At 35.1% G+C, this 23,225-nt stretch overlaps 1 protein-coding gene across 2 annotated transcripts in view; it reads left to right on the top strand.

Annotated features, from left to right (window-relative positions):
• The window catches only part of TLK1 (tousled like kinase 1), a 63,996-nt gene that overhangs the window by 33,638 nt on the left and 7,133 nt on the right, over window positions 1–23,225 (top strand). For both annotated transcript variants that reach the window (XM_032189751.1, XM_032189752.1), the window contains 11 exons: window positions 769–858; window positions 1,641–1,733; window positions 3,081–3,191; window positions 4,689–4,825; window positions 6,049–6,237; window positions 13,432–13,498; window positions 17,052–17,149; window positions 21,103–21,184; window positions 21,465–21,556; window positions 21,643–21,732; window positions 22,511–22,680. In XM_032189751.1, coding sequence (XP_032045642.1) covers window positions 769–858; window positions 1,641–1,733; window positions 3,081–3,191; window positions 4,689–4,825; window positions 6,049–6,237; window positions 13,432–13,498; window positions 17,052–17,149; window positions 21,103–21,184; window positions 21,465–21,556; window positions 21,643–21,732; window positions 22,511–22,680 — 1,219 coding nt within the window. The remainder of the gene's footprint in view (window positions 1–768; window positions 859–1,640; window positions 1,734–3,080; window positions 3,192–4,688; window positions 4,826–6,048; window positions 6,238–13,431; window positions 13,499–17,051; window positions 17,150–21,102; window positions 21,185–21,464; window positions 21,557–21,642; window positions 21,733–22,510; window positions 22,681–23,225) is intronic.

The following is a 23,225-nucleotide window of genomic DNA, read 5'->3' on the forward strand; positions in this document are numbered from 1 at the left end:
TCTTAGGACTTGAATGCTGAGCTTTTGATAAATCATGAGTTTTAAAATAATCGATAAATACTTTGCCTGTATCTTTTTATAATTATCTTCATTAGTCACAATAATTTTTTTTCCCCTCATATGCATGATTTTAGTGTTAGAATCACATGCATATGCCTAAATGGCCAAACAGCTTCTGTCAATTACAGAAAGGGTTTATTTTTTCTGTTGGTAGACCCTGGTTTTATTCCACATACTTTCAATTTCAGACATCCTTTTATTCTTGCGAACAGTATGGAGAATAATAAAGATTGTGGAATTTGGCTTGAAAACTGTCTCATTCATACAATCTAGTGGGCTTGGGGAAGTATTCAGTAACAGAATTTGTGTTCTGATCAGCACTAGCTTCCCCTTTCAGGTTCTCCCATGGGAAATAACCTCTCTGAAAATAACTCTTATTATTTTGAGTTGCAAATGCTTAGAAGCAGAAAAATAAATCTCTGGAAGATTAGCATTGCCTTATGTCAATCTTGTATTGTCTTAAATCTTTCAGTCTGTTTCCCAGGAGTGACAGTCATAGTTTTCTCAGAGAATATATTGCATCCTTTCTAGAATAAAAGTGATGTATAACAGCATAGTGGTAGTTCTTGATGCAGGGTACCTTGTGTAGTAAAGGTACCATATTTCTCTGTTCGGTATGATTTTCCTGCTATGAGTTGTAAACAAGGTTATGTTCATAATTGAATATTACAGTTATATCTAAAAAATCTTTGTTTTCATGCATTCCAGGTTCGACAGAATAGTCCTTCTCCTACTTCATTAGCTTTTGGGGACCACCCTATCACGCAACCAAAGCAGTTATCTTTTAAAATTACTCAGGTAAGCACTTTGGAGTAGAGCTATCCTGTATCAATTCAGACTATAGAAAACTCATGTTTATTTATTTGTCTTTCAACTGTTTTAGAACTCTTAAATGATTTCAAGTTCAGCAGCTTATAGTTTAAATCTTTCAGATTAGTTTTGTATTGTGTTCTGCTTCCAGTATTAGATGACAATGTGCTGGCATGCTTTTATAAAAGTTCTTAGCTGTTGCATGATCTTAGAAGGGGAGGCTTCTCTTTCAGATAATATTTAGGGCGGCACCTGCTGTTGTCATATTACTGTTCAAATAAAGTATTGAGAAAGAAAAATGAGCTGTTAATCAAAATGTGATATAGTTCCTGTCAGGACTTTTAAAAACCGATAGCACCTGTTTTATCTTCTCTGCCATTTCTAATGTGATTTGTTCTCTTTCACAAGTTAGTTAGAACAAGGCTACTTCACCTGTTGACTAAATACAGAGGACTTGGAGTAATTAGTTGACATCTACATTCTTGTCCTGCTTTATATGCTTATTTGTGAACAATAACTTGTCAATTGGTGATGAAATATTTTCACACTGTTAGTGGTTTTGTCTCAACTGCTTCCAGCCTTCCTAATGATAGGAGAAAGTAGCTTTGAATGTGAACCTTCCACGTCATTTCCAAAATTCATTAAAATAATATGTGCTGGACTGCTTAAATGTTGCTGAAGTAGCTTATTTCTCAATATAACCAACATGAGAAAAATAATGCTGTAATTGTTAAAGAAAATGGTTAAATATTTCAAAATGTTCTTTTCAGACTGATCTCACAATGTTGAAATTAGCTGCACTAGAAAGTAATAAAAATCAAGACTTGGAAAAGAAAGAAGGTCGTATAGATGACTTACTCAGGGTAAGTATTAGACATTGTTAGTGTTAGGTAAAGAAATCTACAGTGTTAGACATTGTAGACAGCACTAGGTAAAGATATCTATTCACAACAAGCAGTGAATTCTTAGCAAATATTTTAAATGTTCGAATAATTGGTGTTTTTCAAAGTTACTCTAAATGAAAAAGTTAAATATATATATATTTTTTTTTTCTGAAAAATCTGAGAAGCTTATAAAATAAATGCAGAAGGTTTTTTTCTGCTTCCGTATTACAGCTTACTAATTATTAAATACATTTATAGACTGTCTGAAGTTACAAAAATGGTTGACGCTGTTTAGCAAGCAGTTACTTAATTCCTTAAGTTACATAATTTCATATAATAGATTTTGTCTTAGTTGTGAACAGCAGTCATCAATGGGGCAGCTGTTTGCAGTTTCAAAATGGAGGTGATTGTGACAAACTGTTACAGACACTAACTCTTTCATAAGAAACTTATACTATCCTGTAGTTTAAGACATCTTTAGAGATACAGGAGTCTTAATGCTTGTGCTCCTGAAAGTAGGGTTGGAGAGGTATTATGATGTATTTAAACTGCATACTAATGAAACAAAAAGTACTCCGTTCACAAGTCATAGTCTGTTCAGTATTTATATGTGTGCAAACACACATTTATCCATGAAACAAGACATAAAATTGTACTTATAGGCTTCTTGGGTGCCTGTTTTAGCACAGTTCTATAGTATGTGACATAAAAAGCTAATCTCCAAAAAGCAGGAAAAAAAAATAAAGAAAAAAGGTCCATTTAAACAAGATAACATTGGTGTGTTTTTCTACGGCAATAAGATGAATATAATATAATAGGAATATAGGGAACTTAGTATGCTTTCTACTCAGTTGAATTTTCTCACAATGAAAATTCACAATGATAAAAGCTTGATTTCATATGACACACTAGAATTTTGCATTATTTCAGTAACAATATACAAAGGATCTGGAGCTAAATTAAATTTTCAGTTTAATACTGGAGGACTGTAAAAGCAATCAGCACAATGCTTTTATAGAAAGAAAATAAATACAGGCTGAATGCTCTGTATTACAGAATGTGGCTCAGTGTAAAGGAAATAATGTTCTTAAATGAAGTTTCATTCAAGTTCATTCCTATTTTTCCAATAGGAAGAAAAGCATCCTTCACAGATCTATCCTAATATGCAGAAATCAGTTTTTTTTGAATACTTTTGAATATTTATGTATGTGCTTACTTCAGTCATGTGAAAGAAGATACATATGTTGAAAGTAGATAACTTTGTTTTCTCTGACTGCTGATAAAAGAAATAATGAAACACTATTTTTTAATACTTTTTTATATTAGGCTAACTGTGATCTTAGAAGACAAATAGATGAACAACAAAAGCTACTTGAAAAATACAAAGAAAGGTTAAACAAATGTATTTCAATGAGCAAGAAGCTTCTAATTGAAAAGGTAAGTTTACTGTTTTTACAATGTTTGTGATAAAAACTAAGTGTTGTAGAACTCCATTATGATTCCTTAGTTTTAATTTTTCTGTAACTTTTTCAAATGAATCCCTGAGACGAAAACTTCGTATGCATGGTCTCTATCTGGAAGTATGCATTCTTTTTTAAGTCTGAGTATCAAAACGAAATGTTGAGCCTTTTTCAGATTGTGAAAAATTTTGCTTTTTAAAACTTTTTTCCCCCCATCACGAGTAATTCAGGTATAACACATCATTAAAGATAATAATTTAGGATGCAACTAATTTTCTGGATAAAATTTAAGATTTTAAGTGGGTTAAAACATTTCTTGAACTTACTCTGTTGTGGAGAAGAGACAGATAATCTTTGTGAGATGTATATGTGGCTGAGATAATTTTTGATGTAAAATAATAAATGCTATCTCAGAATTAATGGAAGCAAGGACATGAAGATGACCATTTGCTGCCTTCATACTACTTTGAAAGAAATGTCTATTTCAAATGTAATGCCAATTATATTTGAACTAGCAGCACTTTTCCTTAAAAGACAAGGATACCTTGTTTCCCTTCCTCTTCTTTAAAATCGTCTTATTAAAAGAATAACTAACAAAAAGTGAATAGAAAATCATTTTATTAAAAATCAGGATATAAATTTTTTAAGGTAAATAGCCGAGTCTGTTCCCTAACACCAGCTGCTAGATGCTGTTGTCAGATAGAAGGTTGCAACCTGATCTTGTAGATTTTTAGGAGGAATTTCCTTGCTAGCATATCATAAATAAATTATTTCAGTCCTTTTTAAATTCCAGCGTGAGGGGAATAGAAGGAAAAGATGCATCATCTATGCTGCTAGGTGAGCAGCTTCATACCAAGAATATCACATAGGCACGCCATGCTGGCCTCCTCTTCAGTCTGGAAGTCTGTTAACACAACAGTCCTTCATTCCATCAACTTCTCACTATGTGGTATTGGGCCATAGGCCCAAGAAGAAACCTACCTACAGTGCGTTCCTACCTAGCGATTCTTGAACCCAGTCACTTTGGTACAAGTAGTAAATCAGATATCCTGTCAAGGGAGTTTCCAGGTCAACGCAAATAGATACACTTCTAATATCTAAACAGGTTTGTTTAATATAATAGACATGTACAGGCATAGTCTTAATTATACACTTAAATGATGCTGACACTCTGTTAGTTCTGCTGCGTTTACAAATAAAATGTTTTATTAATTATGAAGACAAGTAAACTTCGTACAGAAACTAAGTCTAACTCATTTTTTTGGTGTATAAATATCATCAGTACCAATTCTGAAAAGTGCAGATGAGCTCTGCAGAAGTGGGAATAAAAGGAGCAAAGTAATAAAGGATTTTTTTCATCTACTGTAATTTTTCCTCTCCCTTAGAAAGCTGTTGGGGGAAAAAAAGCTGAGTACTTTAGTGACTTTTTGAATATTTTAGTATTACTAAATGTGAATATATTTTGTTTTCTTAGAGCACACAAGAAAAGCTGGCAAGCAGAGAGAAGAGCATGCAAGACAGATTACGCCTGGGGCATTTTACAACAGTTCGTCATGGTGCTTCATTTACTGAACAGTGGACAGATGGCTTTGCATTTCAAAATCTTGTGAAGTTAGTCAATGCAATATTCTTAAAATTCTCAGTAATTGTTAGTTCCCTCTAGTGGATTTTTTTTATTACTGAGATTCTAGGATTAGAGCAGTTTTTCATACATTATATTTTGCTTTGCCTTTTGAAGACTGAGGATACAGTACAGGACTCCCTTAACCAGCTGAGAGAACGCTATGGCTGGATGTCTTTGGAAGATGATTCGGATTCACTTGATTTTAACTGTCTTTACAAAACAATGTGAATGTACTAATTGAGCAGAATGTAATTGTTCAGCTTAGCTAGTAGAAAGAGCTGGGAAACTAAATCTGTGATTTTTTTTCAAGCAGCTAGCTGGGGATCATTGGGATGGATGAAGTCTGTGAAGTTCTCATTGGTCACATAGGTGTTCTGCATGTGCATGGTTGTAGCAGCTTTTTCAGGCAATGAGCTCCTCATTGCAATGAAAGATGAGGGACAAATCTGGCAGCCTTAGATAGTCTAGCCCAAATGGATGGAGGAAGGCAGCCAGCTGGAAGTGAGCTGCTGCAACAAGTCTTGCAGCAGAGATGGGGCCAAGGAAGAGCAGCCTGGGAGACAATTGGAGATGGTGGTAAAGTAATTATGCAGCGCATCAAAAGATATATATTGGTAACGAGTCTGATTCACTCTTTGGATCTATATATTTGAGTAACTCACCAAGATTTTAGTTTTTGAAGGGATTGTGTAGTCTTAGCATTATGTGATTGCATAGGATGTTGATTTTTTTTTTTTTTTTTTTTTAAAGACAATCTGTGTATGTGGTTTGCATAAAAGCCGTAATTGTCATAAAACGAAACGGATGATTTGTTTATCATGGTCAGATCAAATTCAGTATTTGGCCTCTAAAAATCAGCTACTTCCTATTGACTCTGCTGCTTTTCTTTTGGCAGTATAAAACAAGGTATCTACTAGCTCAGGTGCATTTTTCTTTTCAGTGCAGGAATAATGTATAATACTTTTAAATAAACAAACTGCAACAACAACAAAAAATACTTCAAACAAAAAAACTACTTCAAAATTAAATTGTGACAAAACTTCTGGAAAAATCTTCCACCTAGTAAAGAATCATAGTTATTTTTCCTAAGAAACAATTTCAGATATACAGTAAATTTTATTAAAAAATCTTAACTTCATCAATTTAAAAGATAGTTCTTTAAAAATGTAAAATGATGAAACTTTAATAAAGCTTTTTTTGGGGTTTACAGGCAGCAAGAATGGGTGAATCAACAAAGGGAAGACATTGAAAGGCAAAGAAAGCTCCTGGCCAAGCGAAAGCCTCCAACTACAAATAATTCTCAGGCACCATCTGCCAATTCTGAACCCAAGCAGAGGAAAAATAAAGCTGTGAATGGGGCAGAAAACGATCCCTTTGTTAGACCCAATTTACCACAGCTGTAAGTTTAACATTTCAATCAGTCTTTTACATAAATTCTCAGATATTGTCTGTGTGAGTTCCATTCAAATAACAGCATAAAAAGACACTCAGTATATTCAGCAGCTATATTCTTACTGAGGACTTGCTGATGTTAGGGAAATTTGCACCACTGCCTATGAAGATGCCGTACAATTGCCCAATTTATTTTTGGTAGTCACCAGAGAAAGGCCTGTTCTGTATTTACGCAATGTTCCTTCTTTTTCATAATCCAGAGGAGTCCTTATTCTGATTTCTCACTCGTGCAATGTTACTGATTTCTGTTGAACTGTTATTTGTCCACATTGATTTAGGAACCTCTTCTTCCGTTAGAGATAATTTTATTTATTTTTTTATTTATCAGTCTTTATCTGACAGAAAAAGCTTTTTTTTGCCTTAGTATTTGAAAATGTGTCTGAAAAAAAAAACCAACAAAACAACAACAACAAAAAAACTTTTTCCCCCTTCTGAATGCAGATCCTGAGTTCAGCTGTCTATTATGGTTACTGATCTATTTCACATATTGACACTGGAAATTTATTGTCATTTACACATAAAAATTGAATTTTCAGTTCTTTAAGTTTTGTTGTTTTTTTTTTTTTTCCTCCAAACAGAAGTGGTACCATCCAGGGCACAGGCAGATGTGTTCTTGACATTTAATTGAGTATTTTGAGAAGTTGCTTTTTACAGATACTAGTTACTGCCCTTGATGCTGAGAGGCTGCAGCTGATGGTGTATTTTTTTTTTTTAAATAAAAAGTAAATAAGTAGGTTTAAAAAGACTAGTAAGTTAATATTTCTCTTTGCAGAAGTAGCCTAAGTGTGTTGCACATCATCACGTCACCTGTCATTTGTTGGAGGTGGTAATTTATACCTCGAAGGAAGGGAACTTCTAAATTCCTTTGGTTACATCTACAAAATCATATGTTTTGACCATCAGTTTGAAGACAGCTGCACATATTTTGCATAATATATCATTCTTAAAGATCACATTGTGAAATTGTTTGGCTGTGACAAAAATATCAAAATATAATAGTAAGGCAATATAAGCAAATATTGATTAGTGCTACTCGTTTTTTGGCAGAGAGCTGAAGAGTGTTCACTCAATTTGATCCTTTAGCAATACTTAGTGCGTACACTTCTTTTTGGAACATAATACTTCTGAGTAGTATGGCAAAGATTACTGTCCTGTTAAAAATAACTTTTTTGTTTGAATGTGATATCTCTTGTTATTAAAAGTAACGTTTAAGGAATGAAAAATTACAGAACTTTTAATTCACTTTTAATTTTAATTTACAGGTATGTTATCTTTGCCTGTATATAATCATTGTGTTCTTATACAGTATATGCTTCTTATGCAAGTCTCTGTATATTTCATAGTAAGAGAAGGCAAAGGCTTTTTTTCAGTTGATAATGAGATTATGAATTACTAGGATGGGCATCCAAGCAATATTTTCAGAACATTTGAGTCAATGTGGCTCTAACCAATTCTTACTTTCAAAGTAATCAGGAAAAAAGATCTTTGCTTTGAATGTGTACCCCATCAGCAAGAGAGTAGTACGTTTATGGTTGATGGACTGATGTTAATGCTCTAGATTGTATGTGGGGCATTTTCTTGTGTAGAGACCACCTTTAAGGTTCCCCATTAATAGTGAAAGTTCATAATAGTGTTTTCCACCTTTCAGGAGCTGATAATATAAATATAAAAATTTATTTTCAAATATGCAAACCAGATTTTTGTTTTAGATGCCTTCCATATGTAGCAGCTATTTTTTTCTACATGATGTGACAGTACATAACATTGTATTCACTAGGAAATAGAAATAAACATAAATAACAAAATGGTAGTAGTGGGAAGTCTGTAGTTCCCATTTCTTGTATTTGTGCAGGGAATTCTGTGTCACTTTTTCCATTTATCATTGTCATAGAAGTTGTGTTTTTTATGAAGTTTGAAAACCCAACAATTACGATTTAGTACTATTTATTTGTATACCAGAAAGGTGCATTTGGCCATGTTATCCTTCATGTTAAATTTCCATAAACTTAATGCTACTTTAGGAGATGATAAAATATTTACTTTGGGGAAAAATACAGAAGACGTGGCCTAATTATTAGGTAGGTCAAGGTGAATTCCTGGTAATAGACTTCTGAATAGCTTTTGGTGTTACGCAGTTTCAAATTATTTCAAAATTACTAAAAAAATAAATAAATAAAAATCAAATTTTCATTTAATTCGGCTTAGCCAGTTGTGTTAAACAGCACGTGAAAATGCTTGCTGGTTGTAGAATTGCCAAGAGAAAAATCAGAATTGCCCTTTTGTGTCTAATAAACTGTTATTGAAACTGCTTTTGCCTTGAAGTATCCTAATTTGAACATAACATAATCAAGATACAAGATAGCTCACCTTTATGATAAGCTTACAAATTTTATTTCAAACCTTTGAGAAGGTTATTAGTATGTCCTGAGATCACAGAATCATTAAGCCACATCATCCTCTTAGGCCTTTACTTGAAAGGGTGTTAAAAATATTTGTATTTATGATTTGTTACAATTTTATAGAGTAGTGCTGTGTGTTGATTCCTTTTTGCGTCTCAGTACAGAATTAAATATGCCTTGTGTACCTTGATAAAACAATTACTCATTCTGCTCTTCCACTTTAGAGTGAATTTGTCATCTGCTATATGTGATTCCCTCCTATTACATCGTGCTTATCACTGTTCCTGTGTTACGTTGAAAGTAATGATCTTAATTAGTATAGCCAAATGGAAGATGTTCTGTTTATATGAAGCTAGGGAAAATACAGAGCTGCTGGGATTAATGAACTAAGCCAGTAGTAAATCAGCACAACATACATGCAACTGATCAGGCAAATCTTTTTCAAACAAACAAACATCTTGCTAACTGTTGTTAGCAACAAGTGTCTACCTTCCTAACACCGTTTGCTTTAGAAGATGTCTCCAGCTGCAGGTATTGACAAGAGAAAATGATCTATAGCTTTGTAACAAGCAATGTTATTGAAGACTTTTCTGAAAACAGTGGTTAACTGTTTTGAAACTGATTTAAGGTGTTGCCTGAAGGTATTCTTAACAAAAGTGTTTTAGTTTAGCTGGATATACCATGTTCTCTGATAAAAATGTAAAAGCAAAGTCTTTTGTATGGGTAACTTCAGTGCAAAGCGGCCATCTGTCATTACCCTGAGTGAAAGGTGATTTTGGTGTAAAGACTTCTGTGTTATTTAAACACCATTCTGATTTTCCAACATTCATTCTGTGTTTTGTGGCCCCAACCAAAACTAAAAAGTAGTTTCAGTTTTGTGAGATCACCTTTCTACCGAACGAAGTAACTTTATTAGTCCTATGTGAAAGTGATAAATTGAAATGTATTTCAAGAATAAAAATGTGTTTGAAATAGGGGTAGCCTTCATAGTCCTGGAAAAGTCTGTTTAAAAAATCCATTCCAAATTCCTGGTGACTTCAGGGATGATAACACTGGTCCCAAATTTTTGGAAGTAGGTCTTAATTTTTTACCAGGCTATTGATTCTAGAAGCAGCATTTTATGTAGTGTGGGTGGTGTAGTCCTTCCTCTCCAGCTTCAGCCATGTTGGTTGTACTTAATTCCCAGCTGCCTCTTTCTCTGCTCACCCAGTTAGTCCATGAGAGTCTGCATGGGTCCTTGTCGCTGTACGTAATTTGAAAAAGAAGAGCAGAGAGAGCTGGCAAAGTTTGTTAATGTAGCTGAACAAATGCATCAGTTAGAGGGAGCATTCTGTTCTGTATGGAACAAATAAAAATATTTTCAGAAACTTTTTCAAATTGAAGTGCCAACAATGTGTCTGGGCTTTACAGGACAAGTGACAACAGCTCTTTTCCTGAGGCAGTCTCTTTCTAAGGCAGACATGGGAACAATGGAAGTGGGACATGGCAGAAAGACCTCATGGAAGGCTTGAATCGGTCAGCGTTCACTGACCATCTTTGTAGAAATTCTAGGAACTTGAATAAGTTTTGACCCAAAAAAGGAACACTTCAAAAATTGTAACCAAGAGCTTGTACTGGATGTGCAAATTGCTGTTTTGGGGCATGTCAGCGTTCTGCCGTTAATGTGTATCCAGAACGATTTTTCAACTGGGAAAAGGTGGGAGGAGAGATTGTTGTAAATGTGCCAGGCTTAATTGTCATGACAACCAAGAAGCATTTGGCCATTTTGTTTTTGTGTAAGTGTGTGTTGTCGGTACCCACTGGTAAGAATGTTTTGGTCACAGAAAAAAGGTTTTGTCCTAACTTCTGAGGAAGAAGTGCAGAGGTTGGTTAGGTCTACTTGTGCATACTGTGTCGAAGTCTTATAAATTAGCCTATGAAAACATCATTAAGCTACTGGAAAGCTCATTTTTGCTAATAAAATAAATGTTTAAATCATGGTACCAAACCTCTCAGACCAGGAAGGCTGTCTGCTTTCTTCCAGTGACAAATAAATATGGCATGCCATGCCTCTACATGCCCTGATTTTCCATTTCAGTGCACTTAGTGGCTGGTAGCAGCCTGTTGCTGGCCTCCATCTCTCCTGTGCGCTTCTCATCTTCGTCCTCCGTGCCTGATGAGTCCTGTGTTTCTTGGGTCGTGGAGGAGTAGCTCCTTCTGCAGGATGATGGCATCTTGTAGTTGACTTCTGCTGTCAGAAGGGGCTTCCAGTGTGATACCAGCCTGCAGAAGGCAGAGGGTAGACATAAGTGGGAGGTGGTGGAAAGCACTCTGGTCTGGGTGTTTTCAGCCTGTGCAGTGGGCTGGTGGCCTGTGGCCAGAAAACAGACAACGTGCATGTCTTTGTACTATCTGTTATGTGCTAATTCAGCAGTATGTAGGCAAAGTATATATAAAGATAAAAAGTAATTAACCCCTGCTTTTTTAAACACATATTTCTGAATATGAAAGAATAAAGTCTTGTTTTTCATAAGTAACCTAACAAAATCCAAAGCGACTGTGTCTGTGTATAGTTGAGCATTTTATATGCCTTCCTACAAGATGCTATGGTCAGTAACGACAATTTCAAATTGCTGTGAATCATGCTGTGTCTCTAATAAAATTAGATTTGTAAGAAAATAGAAAAATAGAAAACAGTAACTTATTGGGATATAGCATGGGCACATGGAAAAAGTGACTTTGAATCTTAATGTTTTCAATATGACCTCTAACTTGTGCTCTGAGCTCGAGGGCTGTTTAAAAACTTTTTGGAAGGCAATAAGTGTTCGAGCTGTCCAAGCACTTTGTCATAACTCTACTTAGAGAGCTGAGGTTTAATTAAAAAAAAAAAATAATAATAATGATAATAATAATAAAAAAAATCCTATATTGTGTTATTTTTTCAGGGGATCTTTGGTTTTAGTGCTTTCAGTGTTCAGTGAAAATTCCGGAAAGTTTCGTGATATACACTTTGTATTTTCAGTGTGTTTTACTTGTGATTCGGCTTTGCTAAGCCACCTAAAAATTATTCTACCTGAGAGAGACAAACATTACAAAATCTGCATTTCTGGAAATAAGTGCACAGACCTGTGATTTATACTGCACATAGGAATTTGGAAAGAAATAATACTCAACCTCATTCACATTGACATTCATTCTTTGAGAGCTTATTCCATGTTCAAGTAGTTTGCTGTTCAAGTAGAAATATTGGAAACATGTCAGGGATGCTACTGTGAGTTGTCTAGCTTGGCCTTGATGCTGTCCTTGATAGGTCTATCATTAGAGCAGGAATTAGCATGTTGTTTTCTTAGGTTTCTTGCTGTCATTCGGACTATATGTGGAATGCCTTGCCAGCTTTCCTGTGCTATTGAGACGCTCCCTTTCACATTTGCTGTAATGCCTCCTCTTCTCCCCAGAGGAAATTTTGTCAGGAAAACAATATAAATGTTCAGTTCGAAAGTACGGCTTTGAGAGATTTTCTGACTTTCCTGGAGAGAGGTGAATTTCCTCATTCCATTGCCTTCAGCATGTTTGTAGATTTTGGTTGGTTGGGATACATGGCTGCTTTTCATTCCAGTGGGGAAGAAAGATGCAGGGTAATTTGGTGTGACGCTCCTTAAAATAAAGGATGGCTTCTTTCTAAACTGGACAGGACATGATCATGGGTGCTTTTTTCACCTGACTTGGAGTGTTTTCTATACATTTGTATAACTTATCTTCCCAGGACAGTTGATAATTCAACCTAGTAAAATGTGGACTTGATGAAAACATACTATGCTATTATCTTTAGCTTTGGATAATGCAAATAATAGATCTTGGCAAAGTAAAATGTGTATGCCATCCAGCATTAGTTTTGTGCCTGTATTTGTAGGGATTTGTGTAAAAGCCATACTTTTTCTTCCCCACCCCAATCTCTTGTCCCCCTTCATCATATACGTATGGTTTCTTCCCTGGAAGTTGAAGTGTCTTTGTTTTCTTTCTTTGTGATTCCTAAGCGGTTCTGTTCTGCATGTTTGTTGTTAGTGAGATGGATGCTGCGTGTAGTCAGTTAGTATGTTTCTTAGTTACTCGTCCATATGAGCAGTCTGGATCCTCTGGGTGCTAACAGACCTCTCCTAGAAAGCCCACAGACAGTGAGGGACCTTTGAATTAATTGTAACCAGGAATCTTATCTGAAAGGAAGATGAAGAGAGAACAAGATGAAGAGTTGTATGCCAATTCAAAACTGAATTTATGGTCTCATGCAAAATGTAGTGTTAATGAACTTGGAATCTGTGGATTAGCACTACATTTTCTAAATTGTGGATCAAAAATCTACTGTTACAAATCTCATCCAGTTAGTTTCTGTATCTCCATCTCTTGGTGCATTACATGTTAGAGTTGAGAACCAAGCAATGAAGCATCAGCTGAAATACTAGGGCGGTGAGATGATTTAGAATGCATCCAGGTAATCTAACAGGCTGTCTGGGAGAACAGCTAGAGTCTATTGGGAGAGGCAGTTAATGTTCCAGAACACCAGACAAAGGCATTCTGTAGGTATGTTTTCACTCTGAAATTACAAACAAAGGTGTTCAAATGGTTCAAAAATGTACCTTTTCATAAAAATGTACCTTTTGATACCATGGTTATAAATAATTAGCATAAGATGCTCTGCTTACTGTAGCATTTAAGTAAGAATAGTAAATAAGTTTTTTTGGTTTTGTTTTGTTTTGGTTTTTTTTCAGTTTGACTCTAGCAGAGTATCACGAACAGGAAGAAATTTTCAAACTTCGATTAGGACATCTCAAAAAGGTATGTATATGGTCTGTTTTTTAACATTCTGGGGGCATGTCGTGAACCATGAAGACTAGTACTATTAAAATAAGGAGAGGGCTTCCTTGCCATAAGCATTGGGAGTACAAGGGAATAATAGTGAATCCTTGTAACAGAGATGTAACTGCCACTACTGATCTCGTTTTAGAGTTGAGAATGTGGAGTCAACCAAATCTGTTATGTAGCCTTTTTACATTTGTTTTTAATCTTTAAAAAGATCCAATGTATGGGACACGGTAGTTCTGAATAAATAACATGTTTTGATTATCTACAGTATACATTTCAGTTGTTACCAGTTAGCATATTACCTGTAGTAAGAGAGAATAGAATTTTCCTAGTTTTATGGAAAACCTCCTCTTTGCCTCTTAAATGATATGTGCTGACAGATACTTTATTCCAGTTCCTGACTTCTGAAAAAAATCTAGTACTGCTTTTTTATTAAATCCATTCTAATAAATCTGTGTAATGAAGTAGTTACGATATTAACAAGCTATTGCTTATTCAAGTAAGGCTTTTGAAGAATAGCCTTTGAAAAGGAGTGACTGTTGAAGAAGGCAGAAATATCTCAACAAGTGTGGAAGGAAAGTAACACTAAAATGTAGAAATAAATGAAACTCTAGAGATAATTCAGTTTGAGTAGACAGATACTTTATCTGCTGAGCAGTAGCTATTGAGATGTTTCATCAAAACAGGTCATTGTGTTTTTCCCCTTGAAACATGGCAAGAGTCTGTTTCTGGCTTGTTCTCTTCAGTTGTACAAATAACCTGTTACAAATCCTACTGTGATTAAACGGAGCTGGGCCACCATGTGAAAACACTGATACTGTTAATCAAAGAATATGAAATACTTGAATCTGTGGTAAGGAATTTGCATACAAACTTGTTGGCCCTACAATGTAGACTGCCCAGTTTGCCCTTCACTGTTAATGCTGTAGAAATAGCACCAGCTTCATATGAAATTCTGTTAGGAAATTTTGTATTCTTTTCCATGCTTTAACTATTTTGAAATCTATTGGAAATTTCGAGTGACTAATAAAAGAAGCTGTTCCAAATTTGTTTAATCCCCAAATTGTATTTCACCTATAGCATCAATGCTAAAGTATGCTCTGTATAAGAAAAAAAAATTACTTGACTGAATGCCAGAGGGGAAATAAATACGATTTCTTAGAAACCAAGTTTGAATAAATCTGAAAATAATAATAAAAATACATTATTGCATTTTAATTCTTATGGGTGATACAGATTTTGTTGTTAACAAAGAAAAATATTTTTATCTTTGTACATGGATATATTCCCTAGTGCTTCATTGCTGGTTACATTTATTCTTTCCTTCTGCATATGCTGTTTTGCTGTCTGCTCCTCTTCCTTTTTACTCTCCAGATGCTTTCCTGGTGCTCTTATTTTTGGTGCCCTGTACATGCTGCCACCACCAGTTCTCTTTTTCCTTCTGCTCCCCAGGAAATTCTTTTCCAACTAGAAGCTTTGGTCCTGGAGAGAGGCTCTTGTTTTCTCACTTCCTTTTATATAGCACTGACCTGAGGCAGCTAAGCTGGTTCATTCTTGCTTAAAGGTATTCACAGCCTGAGTGTCCTAAATAACAGCTGGAAACAATGCAACCAGCCAGTTCTCTTTGGACTAACATTGGCCTATGAACCACGTTTTGAGAACCACTGAATTGCATAATATATGAACAAAAAAGCCCAAAAGAGGCATAACTGATGTGTGTTATTTTGTCAGCCTTTGGGAAGAACATAGACAATTGTGTATGTGTAAGTGTGTGGCCTTTTTCTGGGGGGGGAGAAGGGCTTGAATTCTTTATAGAAGACTAATGGGTTATGAGGAACTGCATATCATTTCAGGATATTTAATGGAGAACTGCAAGGATGAATCTAAATATGAAAAAGTTTAACATTATATAAACAAACAAAAAAACACGTGACAGTACACATTAGGAAAAACAAATGATACACCTCGATTTGCTCTCAGATTAGTGTTATTTAGTCCAAATTTTAAATTATAAGGGATTTGAGTTTCTTTATTTGAATTGAGGTTCATCTAATGTCTTGTTTGGGATGATGATGGTGTGGTATTTTTTTGTTTGTTTGTTTGTTTTTCCCTTAGGTTATCACAGGAGGGATTCAGGATATTAACTGAAATCTTTCTGAATTTACTCATTTAATTAATGTATGTTCTAGGTTATATAAATACAGTTGTTGTTTCAGGATAAGGTTTTACGATGTACAGTTTTTGGAAATACCATCTTTAAAGTATTTTATCTCCCCTGTGCTGACTTACACCTCTATTCCCTTATGCCATGACTTGTTGCCCTGTTGCCTTCACCAGCACTGCCAGAATGTGAAGTTACAATATAAATTGGATCAGAAAACTGATCTAGCTTCTTTCAAAAAATAAATGTTTTTTTGCAAGGCTTGCAATTTATTTTTTTTATTTTTTTTACTTTTAAAGAAGAGATTGATTAGTTTTCCAGTCTGGTTCACCATGTACAAATAGCTGTGCCAAAATAACAAGAGATGGTGTGGGGCGCTGCTTCCACAGGCACTGCTGGGAAAAACAAAACAAAAAAAAACATATCAAATGCAAGGCCTTCTTTCTCCTTTTCAGCTAGAATAATTCCATAATTATTAGCTTTCATGTACAGACTAATTTTGTCTCTTTTTTATTTTCCAAACTTTCAGGTCCTATAGGTACTAACTCTGAAATAAATGCAACACTTTCTACAGTGTGTTTCAATGAGTATATGTTTTTTGCTTCAAGTATAAATATGCTGGTTTACACAAATTAGGCACTGTGCATTCTTTACGTTTTTGGAGGCAGGGAGAATCTGAAAATCTGAATAGATATTTCAGTGCTGTTTGATACGTAGCATAAAAATGACATAATTCTAAGTGCCAGGATTAGGGAATGTCCTAGGTGTATGTACTTTAGAAATTGCATTTGAAATTTTAGGCAACACATGTTCTGCATTTGTAATTTTAACAAGATAGAAATGAAAAAATCTTTCGAAATTAGCTTGGTTTTGGTGTTTTATATCAACACCTTTAGAGCACTTCTGCTGTAATGATTTATTCTTTTTTTTTTGGTTTGTGCTTCAGCCTCAAAATATTTCAGACATCTTTTCTTAATCTGCCAGTTTGTACAAAATCTGTAACTGCACATATCTCAATTTTTTCTTCATTGTACATCAATTTCAGACCGCTTCCCAGATAATTTCTCTCCTTGGCTGAGGTACAAAACCCAGCTGCCTCTCATTTTGAATAGCATCCCTACAGTGCAGAACAAAACTATGAACATCCCATTACCTGTGGGTTCATGGACAGAAGGTTCCTTGAAACAGTCTTTTGCCTTATCTCTCTGAATTTTTCAGGCTTTAAGAGAAAAACAGTGCTTCCAGTTCAGCAGGGTTTTATAATGTTATGTTCCTCTATTACCACTAGTATTGATGCAGGGGTAAAAATATCCTTTTCAAATGGGGAGTAAATGAGCTTTTATACTTCATTCTTTTCATTTTCAGGAGGAAGCTGAAATACAAGCAGAACTTGAACGTTTGGAAAGAGTTAGAAATCTTCACATAAGAGAACTGAAAAGAATAAATAATGAGGATAACTCACAGTAAGAGACCTAATGTCTTAATTTTGCATGTCTACTTTTAATATAATGAGCTAACATCCAATTTTACCTATAAGAAAGAAGCAGGTTGATACATTTTTTCTTTGAATATATATATATATATATATTTAAATCATTTAAACTTTGCCAAATAGAAAGGTTGCCAGTTTTTAAGTTAACAGTTTTATTGAATATGCAGGAAATAACACACACACACAGATTATAATGCAAGAAAGTTAAAACTTTCAAGACTTTTCATGTTACTAGGTTAAATAAAAAATCTTGTAAGGGAACCTAATGCAATTTCCTTAGCTGACAGTAATGCAAGAAAATGGTGGGGAGGTTTGATGTCAGAGCAGAGATTTTATGATGCAGTTAAAATTAGTTTTAGTTTTATTGCACTGTAATTTACATATTGCACAGGTACCTGATAGTAAAAAGATAAATGCAAAGTATTTTGAGTTCAGTTAAATGTTACTCTGTACTTCAGCTTGCATGGCAATTTATCATAACGTTGAATTGACGTTTAAAATTTGCTTTAACTATGTAGATTCCAAAGTAATTACATAAGTAATAAAGTAAGTGTGTTTTCCATGGTGGAGAATACAAACATTAACACCACAGTTCCACCAGCAGTTAAAGCTGGCACTGTTGCTTGAAAGAAACCAGTTCTGCCTATCTACTGTTTCCTTATGCACTTGCCCTTTTTCTTTTCACATGCTAGCAATAGCATTTCTGTAGGGAACAGATGCTGGAAGTTGATCCAAGTTAAATTTCCAGCTCCTGTGGTTTCTTTTTCTGGATTAATTTTAACACCATATCAATCAAACTCCTGGCCTAGTTCTTTGCCCCCCATTGCACAAATGCTTATGCTGCCATGAGGAGAGAGGGCAACACAAGGGTGGAATGAGCAGCCATGGGGAAGGAAATAGCAGGACTGGGCTTGTTTCTTTCTGCACTAGTAAATGTTTATGGAACAGTAGCCTTAGGACTTGAGGGCTTTAATTTTTGCTTTTTAGACACAGTAGATTTATATATACAGTAAGATTTCTGAACATTAAAGCGACAAGACATGAAATTGTTTTCTGCTGTTGTAATGGTCCCCATACCCTCAGGGAATACAGAAAAATTTTGTTACCATGTGGCTATAGTGCTAATTGATAGCTAAATTGATGTTGTGACATTGTTTTGGTTATGAAAAATAATGGGTGTTGATGCTTACACTTTGGTGGCAGAATATTTCCTTTTGAAAATAAATGTCCTACAACAAAATAAAAATAAACGTGGTTTTTTGCATGTTAAATGCTAAAATGCTAACCACTGTTAATCCTCAATGTTGGCATAAGAAGTTTAAAAAAAATAATTCAACAAGAAGGAATAAATACCACAGCAAAAATGATCAGGTTGTGTGTCCGTGTAAACATTGCGTAGGAAGGACAGGGACAAAATGTGCCCAAATTAGTCCCCCTTGAAAACAGTTACAGGACACGGACAAGCACCTTTACTTCTTTTTCCAGTCAATGTTGGCATACTTTGTGATAAAAAATTAAAAGCTTTCTACTTAGTTTTCATATTTTTGGGGGTTTTGGTTGGGGGAGGGAGAAGTGGCAGAGTTAGACCTGAATATTTGCCAGGTAGCCAAGCTGCAACTTACAAGTGTAATACAGAAGACAGAAGCAATGGGGAAGTCATTTAGGTCTGCAGCCCCTGCTGTCTTTTCCTAATATTACTTGGGTCTCAGCCACTTGATAAGAGTGGGTTCTGAAGTGAAGTGGCCTTTGGGTCCTGACACAAATCCTGCCGGGTTTTCAACTTCCACCTGGGGTCTGAGGCTGAGCCCTCTTTCTTGTTGAAGCCTTCCCCTTCACATCACTCTACGCATGCATGTCCCCCCTTAAGCCTCCCAAACATGAAGGATTCTGCAAACTTATCTGTTTGGGGTCCCAGGCTTAACAACAGAATGTAGGAAATTTTGTATTGCCCAGAAAAAAGATGAGTAAACTTCTATGTTACAACTACACTGGGAGAATAGAAAAAGTGGAGGGTAGAGGTTAAGGCTTCCCTGTCTGGGCTGAGAGCTTGTGAGATGCCGGGGCTACCAGCAGGGTGCTGGTTCTGAGTCATGGAGAGCCACACAGGGTTAGCAGAGGCAGCAGTGGAGGGGGGAGGTGGAAAGGTTCTCGCTACTGGTCCTACTAGAGGCATAGATGTCATAGAAGGACCAAGAAAACATTAATTTAAAATTTTCAAGAGTGGTTTGAAGAAATGGGTTACTGATCACATAACATCACTCTCATAATTATTATACCTCTAAATTTATTTAATCTGTACTGAATGTGTTGCTTATTATTTATGATTTTTAAAAAGAATCAAAACTTTAACATTCAAATATGTATTAACCTTCCTTAAGGTTTTCAATGCAGTTTAATTAGCAGCTGGCTCTAGATTTAGGAGTATAGGTATCTCATCATTGTACTGAAAATGTGATAGAATTATAGAGCCTATCAGGCTTTGTGAGGTCTATGACCCTGTGAGGTCACCTGTCACTGTGAGTGAAGAGACTTGCAAACATTTGTTTTGTTCATGTCATTTACTACTAGAATTCATAAAATCTTACCTAATATTACCTAAATATTTACCTAGTTTCTTTTATCTCTGAAGAGCTTTACTAAAAATCCATATTTCAAAAGTGTAAACTCTGAAATCCCGTTTGTTGTAGAAAGACAATCAAGTCACCAGCTCAGCTTACTAGGATTTTGGAAGCTGATAAGAAATGTGTTTTCATCTAACAAACCCCCAAAGAGTTCCAGCAGTTATTATCATCTCTCTCTGAATCCTTCACTATTTTTTTTTCTTCCCTGTGTTGCAAACATGAGCAGTCAGACTCTGGATGACTGTATGGAGAGATTTGTTTTGTCATCTTCATGTTTTAGCAGAGAGTGTGGTCCTTTTCTGTATCTTTCAGCATCATTTTGCATTTGGAAGGCATTTTTCCTTCCTGCTTTTGATAAGAGTATGTGCAGATACTCAGTCTTTGGTATGTTTTCTTGTGTGCTACTGTTGGTTATTTTCTAACTTCTCAGCCTTGTATAAAGTCAATTTATATATACATATATATACACACATGTATATGTGTAAAATAAGGAAGTATATCTTCCTTATCTGTTCCAGAAAACGAAAGCTGACATCTAACAAATTTGGCACAGCGAGCAGAGAGTCCTTGGTTCCCATCTCATTAACCTTTATGTAGAGGAAGAGTTTGGGATTTCAGCAGGATACATGTAGGATGATAGGGAAGAGAACAGCAGCCCTCTAGTGATACAGGTTGCAAAGCAATATTCACCTGTGTTTAGAATATTACTGTTAGAGGGTTTCTGGGCATATTTATTAGCAAAGGATAAATGAACGGATTGAAAGGTTGGAAAATGTTCTGAAATTCTTTGCTCACTTCTGATTTTTCAGACAGCCTAGAAGCAGAACTCATGCTATGGAGAGAATGCAGACTCGACTGTTATTACTGTTGCTGACATTGACAATGATCACTGTTGTTGATAGGCAGTGGTTTAGTTTCAAAAAAAAAAAAAAAAAAAAAAAAAAAGACAATGCAGAATAGTATTTTCTCTGACTCATCACAAGAACAGTGTTTACAGTGAGTGGGTTAAGGGTGTTTTTCTTATCTTCATAAAAAATAAAAAATGACAAAAGTTTGTCAGAATGGTGTGATTTGATGATGGTGTTGCGATAGCAGTTGTTTGCTGAGTAGTCGGCAGGTACTGAAATTGACTGCGTTGTATAGTTCTATAAAGTTGCACATAGTGAAATATTATTCAGCATGTTAGGTATCACTAATAGAGAAGTTCTGTTTGAGCTGCTTGAGAAGTAATACTAAGAGATTTAAATTTTAGGCTATGACTGTGTACCTTAAACAGAATTAAATTATTATTTTTTCTTTCAAGGTTTAAAGATCACCCCACGTTGAATGAACGGTATTTGTTACTCCACTTACTTGGCCGAGGTGGCTTCAGTGAAGTGTACAAGGTAGAGTGTGTTTAGTCTGCTAAACCTAATGTTTGAGTCATATATTTTTGTACATTGAAATTTGGGGAGTGGGGCAGAGGGGTGTTGAGGGATATGAATAAACAGGAAGATTTTAACATGGTGGTGTACTCTTTAAACAGAGGTTGAACAAACTCCTTTATTAATGCGTGGAAGGAATTAGCATTACAGTAGACATGAGAATTACGTGACAGTTTTTTTCCTTTCTGTTGGGTGTTATTTTTGGTTATAACTTTCCCATATTTGTGGGTTTCTTTTTTAGGCTTTTGATCTTTATGAACAAAGATATGCTGCTGTGAAGATTCACCAGCTTAACAAAAGCTGGAGAGATGAAAAGAAAGAAAACTACCACAAGTAAATATTAATGACTTACGCTTCATATGTTAAATTGAATAGCGTTTTATTGATTGTGGAAGATTAATGTATCCATCTTCTTTTAGACATGCCTGCAGAGAGTATAGAATACACAAAGAACTGGATCACCCCCGGATAGTTAAACTATATGACTACTTCTCCTTGGATACAGATACGTACGTACATGAAATAAGTATTTCCTAAAAATTGACAAGGATTGTTACTTTGTATAAACAGAAATGAAGAATATTTGAACAAAAAGAATATGTTCTTGCTTTCAGCCAAAATGTTTAGGGTTTTCTTAGGGTGATGTCAAAAAACAAACAAAAACAACAAATGAAAAAACAACATGAGTTTCAGAATTTTGTATCGGATAAATATTGCAGACCTTCTATAAAGTGATGTAAACACCGTTTTGTAACACCTGACTAGCAAACTCTACAGGGTGTTCAGAGGATGAAAGGGAATATACAGTGTTGTAATGCTTTTGGGCAGAGCAAGGGCTGCTGGAGGGCAGCCCAGAAATGCTGTAGCTTAAGTTTCCAAGACTAGATACCATCAGGAGCCTTGGTAGCCTAAGTGTGGCCAATGGTCACTGGGCATGAAATTTTGTGTCACAATAATGAATATATCTTTTCTACAGAGACATATGACTGCATAAATAAGTGTGAGTTGGGTTGGTAGGGGTTTTCTGTTTGTTTTGTTTTGTTTTTCATACTTTATCTCTCTCTTTAGTAGGGAAGCATTTTCCTGTTTGGTGAATATGAATGTTCTGATTGATGTCAGGTTTCATAAGCTAATGGTTATGCCTTGTGTTTTACTAACGATTTCACTCATATAGTTTAATATTCAGGCAGCCGTTGTTAAGCTTGTCCATATCAAACTAGGTTGTCATATCTCTGATCTTGTAGTTTGATACATCATTTAATTTTGTCTCTCTAAATTCTGCCCTAGGTTTTGCACGGTGTTAGAATACTGTGAAGGCAATGACTTGGATTTCTATCTCAAGCAACATAAATTGATGTCAGAGAAGGAAGCTAGGTCCATTGTAATGCAAATAGTAAATGCACTACGGTATCTCAATGAGATCAAGCCCCCTATTATACACTATGATCTTAAACCAGGTAAATGAGGAATGATAAAATTGAAAATGTCAGCCCCTTTTTTATCCTTATTTTATTTGTAATTCATGATTGAAAATACCAAAATTATCTTCTGTGTATCAGGTTTATTTTAGTCAACTGAAAAACGGGTATTTCTCTTTCTGATTTTATTGTAAAAATCAAATGCCTTTTCTTTAGAAAAATGTCTGTAATAACTTTTCTCCCTTGTATTATTTTGATTTCACTTTGTAGGAAAAAATCATAGACCACATAGATACGTACATAAGCATTTACAATGTAAGCAGATAAGATCATTAATTGGCTCAGTCCTGTCTGATCATGGTGTAATGCTGATTTGTAAATAATTTTTCCCTTATGTATTTCTTAGCCTGTAAAGGATTAAAACAAGTAATCACTTTCTGCAGCTGAGGATAAGCATTTCCAACCAGGACTTTACGGAACTTTTTTTTTTTTTTTTTTTTTTTTTTTAACGTTGGGTCTAGTAGTGCCAGGCTGTTTGCTTGCTACTATGTAGTAAGTTGTTCGTATAGATTTCTATTATGGAA

The sequence above is a fragment of the Aythya fuligula genome, chromosome 6 (assembly GCF_009819795.1).
Source record: "Aythya fuligula isolate bAytFul2 chromosome 6, bAytFul2.pri, whole genome shotgun sequence".
Taxonomy (NCBI): Eukaryota; Metazoa; Chordata; class Aves; order Anseriformes; family Anatidae; genus Aythya; species Aythya fuligula.